General features: G+C 46.2%; 1 protein-coding gene across 1 annotated transcript in view; it reads left to right on the forward strand.

Annotated features, from left to right (window-relative positions):
- pigs (phosphatidylinositol glycan anchor biosynthesis, class S) overlaps positions 1-8,943 on the forward strand; it is a 32,933-nt gene extending 23,990 nt beyond the window's left edge. Inside the window, exons 9-11 of the mRNA XM_068008569.1 lie at positions 4,942-5,042; positions 6,812-7,022; positions 7,886-8,943. Coding sequence (XP_067864670.1) covers positions 4,942-5,042; positions 6,812-7,022; positions 7,886-8,149 — 576 coding nt within the window. The 3' untranslated portion in view covers positions 8,150-8,943. The remainder of the gene's footprint in view (positions 1-4,941; positions 5,043-6,811; positions 7,023-7,885) is intronic.
- Positions 8,944-9,426: the final 483 nt, after the last annotated feature.

The following is a 9,426-nucleotide window of genomic DNA, read 5'->3' on the forward strand; positions in this document are numbered from 1 at the left end:
GTCAGGTGAGGAGGTGGCACTGTATGTTGGTACAGTGAGGTGCTGAGATCAGATATTGGGCAGCCTGCTAGCGAGGGACATGTAGGACAATAAATTGCCATAGCCTCTTGGGTCACATTCATACACTCACTAGATGCTGAATCATTGATAGAAGCCAGGGAGTAGGTCACCCTATATCCCCCTCCCTGGCGGGCTAGTGACGAGTGTGTGGGATCTAAAATGGGAACAGTTTGGGCCCTCTTTTAACTCCTTTTTCTTCCCTCCTCGCCTGAGGGAACAAAATCTTGCTGGTGGCTAGTTCCATCGGTGCCAGTTGACCTCTGGTACCGGCTGTTCTTCGTGTGCCTCGAGTCTGAATGTCAACAGGACATTTGACCTTGAAGATCATCACAGCCAAGCCCAAATTCTGTCCTCACCTGATGTTTAAAGTGACACACTTTGCAGCCTGGCATCACTGAATAATGAGCAGGAACCCTGGCTGATTTTTCTCCCTCCCGCCACCCCCCCGCCCCCCCCAGCCCAGGGGAGCTGCGACCAAATATGGCTACCTCACCTCTCCTTACTGCAGTTGAGGCCAGTTAACTCGGTACAGACCGGGATCAATCCTAGGATGTTCTAGTGTGCGGCTGGTGCCTTTACTAACTGGACCAGCTGTGGAGCTTTCCCAACATTTTCAGCCAACAGAATTGATTACAGGTTGTCTTGTGGTGATTTTTTTTGGTGTTGAGTTGAATGAGGTAACTGCTCACACAGCTTCCTTCGCGAGCAGCATCCTTTACAGGGATACCACCTTCCCTAGCAACCCCTTTCCTGCAGCTGCAGCGTTTCTTAGCAATGGTCTCCATAGCATCGCTGTTGATGGTGGTAGCAAATGCTGCTAATAAGCATATGCATGACTGCGCCTGCACCTCCAATGGAACACATTAGTAGCAGGAGCCCCACTGCAGCCCCAGGTTCCCAGACAGCAACCTCGAAGCAGCATCCATAGCAACACCTGTTGGCAGCCCTTCTAGCAACAGTATCCATAGCAACAGTGCTCCTCAGCCACTCCCCTGTGCTCTCTGTGCATCACCGCTGAAAATAGCACAAGGCTTAATTTCCTGTTTTTCTGGAGAGGATTTCACGTAGGCAGGTTTCATAACTCTGGGGTGATTTACAGTATCCAGCGTTTGATTCACAGCATTTGCAACAAACTGAATATTACTGAATTTATTTTAGAAAATAGTTTTATACATTTCATCCTGTAATATCACAAAAATCACCAAAATGAACAATATCAAAAAAAATAGTTCCCTTATTTTTTGAAATAACCGGGGATGGAGAAAATTACCATTAAGTGCACTCTTTCTGCCAGGGTCTCTTCTCTGTCCCTCTGCCTGTTTGTGTCTCTTGCTCTTTCTCTGGCTGTGTGTGTGTCAGTCTGTCTCTCTCGTCTGTCTAGTTTCTTGATAAGACTATCGTTAGTGCTTCTTTGAACTTTCCTTTCTCCTAAGCTGCAAATACACTGTCCTACATTTAATTTTAACTCAGTGAGGGTGCAGCAGGACGAAATCCTCACTGCCTTGAATCAACGCTCGCCACAATATGTTCTATTGAAACTCATAGTTTGCCAGAACGTCGAAACGGTGGAACCTCCTCATTGTTAACCCAAAATATTTTTCTTAGGTTAGTCACCTCAGACCACTCCTATAAGTGAATCGTTGTTCCCTACAAACTGGAGTGAACCTTTACTTACCCAGGACCTAGGTAATCGTGGCAAGCCTAGGGGGTCGAACAGAACACCATTGTTACTGTATTTTGGCTTATTGAGTATATCACGTGGCACCTTGTGGTTTCCTTCACTTTGGAAGGTGAAAGAATAAACACCATCAGATTGTGGCTTAGCATATAAACCGCTAATACCACAAACCATACAGTCACAGTGATTATAGATTTAACTATACCTCCTCATGGGTATGGAAAAATACAAAATTACTTCTCCTGTGCTAATTCTCCAAGAAACTGAGTCTGAAACCAGGTCCCTGATCAATCTTGTGTTGGCTAGCTGTTGACCTACCACAGAGTCTATGACCCACCCCTAACTCTGGTGGCTGCTGACTTAAGAGCAAGACATCCCGAGATACTCTCAAAAATCCTTTGAAGATAAACTGCAAGAAAGGAAATTAAAAATGTATCTCTCCAACTCAGTCAGTTCGACTTTCTATAATATATATAAAAAATTTTGAGACTTCCTCTTTGTGCAATACTCCCTTCCTGTGTCATTATAACACTATTTCCATCCTGCCCGATTGTTGGTTTTAACTTGTGTTTTAAGCTGTAAAAGCAGCCGAACATACAAAATTGACAGGCAGGAAAAGACCAGCTGGTCCATCAAGCCTGCCCCACAATCATGGCTGGAGCATCGCAACTAAACACTTCTTCCCTCCCACCTACCCCCGCAGCCATATAATCTTCTGGGAGAGGCAAAAAAACAGAGGAAAACCCAGGGCCAATAAGGGAAAAAATACTCTGCAAAATTCCCCTCTAACTCCCTCAGGTGATTGAAACCAGTCCAGGAGATCACATGGACCAAGTGTTGTCCATTACTTACCGTTATACTTGCCTTTTAGTCCTCTGGAAGCTAGTGACGCTGTGACACAATGCCCCACAGTCCCACCTGCTTTTCTTTGTCTTTACTGTGCTTCCATGATCCCAGCCTGGGGCCATGGCCAGAACCCTCCCCCCCCACGTCCTGGGATCCTAGATAGATGTGTCCCCACTGAGGATCCACCACCCGTGAGTAACTGCCCAAAGTGGAAATAGAAAAAAAATCAACAGTTAGAAGAGCGCACGGAGAAAAGAAAAGAAGCAGAGAAAGACCATCAGAAGAGGAGAGAAACGAAGAAAGACCAGCACAAAACTGAGCAGCAACAACTTGCACATGCATAATGCCTTCAATGTAAAATAAAATGCCTCGGTACTTTACAGGGGGCAAAAATAGACAAATAGAATATGGAACAGGCAAAGAGCCATGGTGTGAGAGTTAGGAGAGGTGACCAAACCCTTAATCAAAAAGATTCAATGGGTTTTTAAATGTGGAGAGAGAAGCTGAGAGGTTTAGGAAGGGAGTTCCAAAGAGTAGAGCCACGACATGAAGGCTGTGGCACCAATGGTGGGGCAAAGTGAGCGGAGGATGCACAAAAGGAGGGGGGTATAAGGCTAGAGGAGGTTGCAGAGGTAAGGTGGGGTGAGGCCATGGAATAATTTGATGGGAATGATTTTAAATTCAGTGCATTGGGAAAGATGGAGCCAATGCAGGCCAATGAGGGTGGGAGTGATGGGTGGGCTGGACTTCGTACGGAATGCAATATAGGCAGCTGAGTTTTGAATAAGTCAGAGTTTACGGAGGGACGAGGATCGGAGGCCAGCAAGGAAGACATTGGAGAAATGGAGTCTAGAGAAAGACTTGCATTTATATGCCTTTCACGACATCCCAAAGTGCTTTACAGCCAATATTGTGTTGCCAAGACTACGCTACTTTTGAAGTGTAGTCACTGTCGTAATTTAGGAAATGCAGCAGCCAATTAGGGCACAGCAAGGTCCCACAAACAGCAATAGGATAATGACCAGATAATCTGTTATCTGGCGGCAAAAGGTTTCGATGTTGATGGGGATGAGGTAGGGAGGGAGCGATGGTGCTGAATGAGGAGGGTGGGTGACGGATAGGATGTAGGGTTTGAAGCTCAGCTCTGGGACAAATGGAATGCTGAGGTTTTGCACTGCATGGTTCAGCCTGAGAAATGGCTGGGTCAAAAGAGGAAAGACTTGCATTCATATAGCGCCTTTCACAACCTCAGGACGTCCCAAAATGCTTTACACCCAATGAAATACTTTTTTTTGAAGTGTAATCACTATTGTAATGTAGGAAATGCAACAGCCAATATGCACAGAGCAAGGTCCCACAAACATCAATGTGATAATGACCAGATAATCTGTTTTAATGATGTTAATTGAGAGATAAATATTGGCCAAAGTAGGGCGATGATGTTAGTGGAAAGGGAATGGAGTTTATGGGGGGGTGGGGGGGTGCGAAAAAGATGACTTCAGCCTCCCCAGTGTTCAGTTGGAGGAAATTTTAACTCATCCGTCCCTTGATGTCACACAAGGTGGGGTGATGTCAGTGAGAGGTGACAAACCTGTTTGGAGTGTCTCGAGGCACATATTGGAGGATAAACTCTCTCTGACACTATATTCATGATGTACACACTATTACATAAACTGCATGAACTAAGGTATGTGTAGTGTGCCATATCAACTCACTCTATAGAATATAACCTTTTATAAGTGTTAACCTTGGCTCAATGGTAGCACTCTTGCCGCTGAGTCAGAAGGTAGAATGTTCAAGCCCTGCTCCAGAGACTTGAGCACAAAATCCAGGCTGACACTCCCAGTGCAGTACTGAGAGCGTTGCGCCATCGGAGGTGCTGACTTTTGGATGAGATGTTAAACCAAGGCCCTCTCGGACGTAAATAATCCCATGGTGCTATTTCGAAGAAGAGCAGGTGAGTTCTCCCTGGTGTGTCCTGGCCAATATTTATCCCTCAACCAACATTACTAAAACAGATTATCTGGTCATTTAATTCATTGCTGTTTGTGGGATCTTGCTGTGCGCAAATTGGCTGCTGCGTTTCCTACATTACAACAGTTACTACACTTCAAGAGTACTTAATTGGCTGTAAAGTGCTTTGGGATGTCCTGAGGTCATGAAAGGCACTATATAAAAGCAAGTCTTCCTTTATGCATGGTATGTAATTATTTTAGCTATATATACATTCTATAAATTTACAAAGGACTCTGCTGTAAATTAGGGGGTGATAGCAGTAATTCCGTTTCTCAGCACGTTGATCACTTGGTTCTGAAGTGTTTCTCTCTCATTTAACACATTTATTGGTACCTGATCAGATTTACAATGTGGATCACGAGCGGCTGAACGAGACCCTGCACCCAATCTCGGTCAAGGTGGACATGGCTCGAGTGATGGAGGTGTTTCTGGCTCAGCTGCGGTAAGAGAAAAGAGAGAACTTGCATTTCTATCGCGCCTTTCACAACCTCAGCATGTCCCAAAGCACTTTACAGCAAATGAGGTGCTTTTTGAATTGTAGTCACTGCTGTAATGCAGGAAATGCGACAGCCAATTTGCGCACAGCAAGATCCCACAGACAGCAATGTGATAATGACCAGATAATCTATTTTAGGTGTTGGTTGAGGGATAAATATTGGCCCCAGGATATCGGGGAGGACTCTTCCAGTAGTGGCCTCGGGATCTTTTACGTCGATGAGAGAGGGCAGACAGAGCCTTATTTTAACGTCTCATCTGAAAGACGGCGTCTCCGTCAGCACTGGGAGTGTTAGCCTAGATTTTTGTGCTCAAGTCTCTGGAGTGGGACTTGAACCCACGACCTTCTGATTCAGAGGCGAGTGTTACCCACTGAGTCATTCCTCGAAATGTTGCTGCTGCCCGCAGGGTGAGATTGATGATAACGGGACTGAAGTTATTGCAGAGTAGATAGGGATAGCATCACAGGAGAGCTACTAGTGTATGTTATTTACTGAAAATATAAATTGAAATGTTATTTTTTCCATACGCACGCATTCTTGGTGTTCTTTTACAACTCAGGTGTAAAATGGTTAGCCTATCACAGTGCATGTGAGACCAGGCCCAGCTGGATCACGTGGCTGCAGCCTGTTTGGTCCGTCCACTTTTAAAAAGGCTGGCCCTGCTGGGCAGCTGTTTGGCGGGTCGTTAATATCTGCTTATACAGTCAGTTGTAGAACCGCTATATTAGCAGTTTGGATGCCAACTAGATTTTAAGTTGCTGGTAGAATCACGAATGTTCCAAATCCACCACTGGCAGCTGCTTGTTAAAAGTGGTGGCCAAGGAACCGAGGAGACTCCAGCAGGGAGAAGGAGATTTGTTGGGGAGACTAGTGAAGCGACAGTCGGTGGTGCCTTCTGTCAGCCAGTTCCAGAGCTCGGAACGGCAGCAGTGTGGCCTGTGTGTCTGCTCGCTCAGCTGCAAGCGTGAGGCCAGATAGACGAACGATAAGGATGAGCAGGCTGGGGGACGGATGGGATGTAGGGTTTGAAGCTCAGATGCTGAGGTTTTGCGCTGCATGGTTCAGCTTGGGCAAATTTGTCATAAATATAGGATAGTCACCAATAAATCCAACAAGGAATTCAGGAGAAACTTCTTTCCCCAGAGAGTGGTGAGAATGTGGAACTCGCTAACAGAAGTGGTGGTTGAGGCAAATAGCATAGATACATTTAAGGGGAAGCTGGATAAACACACGAGGGAGAAAGGAATAGAAGGATATGCTGATAGGGTGAGATGAAGTAGGGTGGGAGGAGGCTCGTGTGGAGCATAAACACCGGCGTGGATCAGTTGGGCCGAATGGCCTGTTTCTGTGATGTATATTCTATGTAAGGGGTAAAAACATAAAATAAAAAAGGGAATCTTGCCCAAATACCCCCCATAAAAATACAGTAACACAAGCACTTACTCGGGGTGAGGTATTAAAACAGGGACCGCCTCTCTCTCCCCAACCCCTCGATAACCTGGCAGAGATTGACACCACCAGTCTTACCTGCAGAGACTAAGGCTGTGCAAGTGTCAGTGAGGTCTGGGTTTGATCCTGGTGCACAACTGTCTGAACTGCAATGCTGCCATTGGAATGGGTTTCCGGTCCTGCTGCACAGAGATGACTAACTTTAATTTGTTTCCTCTCTTCCCTACTTTTCTCTCTCTCTCTCTCTCCCTCCAACCCCCGGCAGGCTGCTGTTGGGTATACAGAAGGTACAGCCCCCTCCCGAGTCCATTGTCCAAAGTCCTGGGAACATGATTGTTACTGACTGGGAGATTGACCGCCTGCTCTGGGTGAGGACAGTGGAGAATATCGCCACGGCAACAAACACGCTGACCTCGCTGGCCCAGCTCCTCGACGAAATTGGGAACATTGTAATTAACGACAACATAGCCTCAGAGGTGGGTCTGCCGGAGGTCAAAACAAACTTTATTTCTTTCTCCAGATGTTCTCCCTTACTCTCCCGAAGGCATCACCCCTTACTGGAGTGCAGTTCCACAGGAGCCTATCGCCCTCCGTTACCTTGCCCAAGTTCTTGTGGCAGTAAATAACTTACCATGGAGGGGCATTGCTGCCCACAACCATGGCCACGTTTAGAGCCGTGCTTTGCTGATAGTCGATGGGGCAGGATTCCTGCCGTGGAGACTGGCCCCTTTGGGCAGGGCACTGGAGAGCTGCTACCCCTTGGGAACAGTTGGGAGGGGGAGGCATGGAAGAAATGCATGCCTGAGAGCTACTGAACTTCTTTCAGCCAAGGGATCAGCATAACCTGGGGGAAGGATTGGGGACGCATGAGAATGACTTTCCGAACAGAATAAATAATGACGGATTTTGATAGAGTAAATAAGGAGAAACCGTTTCCACTGGCAGAAGGGTCGGAAACCAGAGGACACAGATTTAACCAGAGGAGAGATGAGGAGAATTTTTTTTTAAGCAGCGAGTTGTTATGATCTGGAATGCGCTGCCTGAAAGGACAGTGGAAGCAAATTCAATAATAACTTTCAAAAGGGAATTGGATAAATACTTGAAAACGAAAAATTTGCAGGGTTATGGGGAAAGAGCAGGGGTGTGGGACTAATTGGATAGTTCTTTCAAAGAGCCGGGCACAGGCACGATGGGCCAAATGGCCTCCTTCTGTGCACCATGATAATGAGCAATAAGAGCAGGTTATGTGTTTAGCACCTCTTTTTACTCTCCTACCAAAACAGTCTCCAGTTTGCTTGCCCTTCTGTTTCTTTAACCGAGGCACGCTCTCTCATCGCAGGTCTATAGTGCCGTGGCTTCTGTTCAGCGATCACTCCAGGAGCTGGAGACCGGGAGGCTGCTGCCGGCATTCCAGGCCAGCCAGGAGGCCATCACCTCGTCCGAGAGAGCTTTCTTCGATCCGTCGCTCCTCCACCTCCTGTATTTCCCGGACGACCAGAAGTTTGCCATTTATATCCCCTTGTTCCTGCCGATGTGCGTCCCCATTGTACTGTCCCTGCTCAAGACAGGCAAGGAGTTTAAGTGGAGAAGGAAGGTGGATTAAGGAGGAGGCAGGCTGAGACTGAGGAACTAATGGCTTCTCACGGACTTACCACATCACAATTATGAAAGAATGTTGGATGATAGTAGGACTCAAAGGGTTATAAAATGTTTTAGATTTTATTCTATTTAATTTATTGGGAGGAGTTTTCCCCTCTCCTGAATACAATGGAATCATGGTTGGATAGAGTTCTCCAAGTGCTTGGAGCTCTCTGTAACCCCAGACATTCTTGATGTATGATCCAGGTGGGCTACTCAACTACAGGAAGCGTCACAGCCAAGTTGGGTCCGGTACACTCTTTATGTCTACAAATTGCGGCTGATTCTCCTTCCCTCCTCACGACCCCCGGCCAAAGCTCAGGGTTGTTGATACCACATGCCTGGTACTGAGGCAGAGATAAGCTATCTCAGCACAGATCAGGGAATTGAGCCTTCTGATTTCTATGTTGTGTTACACTGGATGCTTCTCTACCCATAGACCATCAGGGACCCAAACCCTTTTGCTCATTGTGGCGTCTGCATTATACGTGTCCTGTTTATAGGGCAGTATCAGTGTCTGCGTTTTGTGCACACCAGACACACACGGCAGCCCACCTTTTATACAGTAAGTGCAAGAAGACACTAGACACGGAGGTATGCTAAACGTCAGAACTCGTGTGTTTCTACTGCTCTTCCTATTGTCCCTTGCATAAAATTATTATTTCTGGGTGATGCCTGCTACATCGTTTCTGTACCTTTTCAACCACTTGCTGAAATGTTCACAGACCAATAAAAAGAGACAAGTTGTAGGAGATTAAATCTTTTCTTCCTGTCTGGTTATTCCCACTTCTGGCGGTCTCTCTTTCCTTGCTTTGTCTGTCTCTTCTCTTATTTCCCCCTCCCCTCCACCATATCTGTCTCTCCGCCCCTCTTGTCTCACTATGCGTTTGTGGCTGTCTCCTCTAGCCGTGCGTGTCACTCCTTTCCCTTACTGTACCTCTCTGACTCTCTCTAATCCTTCCCCAGCTCACTGTGTTTCAGTCTCTCTCTCTTTGCCCCTTTCTCTCTCCCTGACCACCTCTACCCAACTCCTTGATGTGAAATCTTTTAATTAAGTGGGGCTGTTTCGCAGTAAATGTTATGTTCTATCTTGTAAGTACTGCTGCGTATTACTGTGTTTAATCAACTCATTGCTAATGAATTCCTGCTGCACAATAAGTAGAATTGTAGGATCTGATCATAGTAATTAGGTTATAATGTCAGAAGTGTTAATTAAGATTTATAAAACAAAGCATACCATTT

This window comes from Heptranchias perlo, chromosome 28 (genome assembly GCF_035084215.1).
Source record: "Heptranchias perlo isolate sHepPer1 chromosome 28, sHepPer1.hap1, whole genome shotgun sequence".
NCBI lineage: Eukaryota > Metazoa > Chordata > Chondrichthyes > Hexanchiformes > Hexanchidae > Heptranchias > Heptranchias perlo.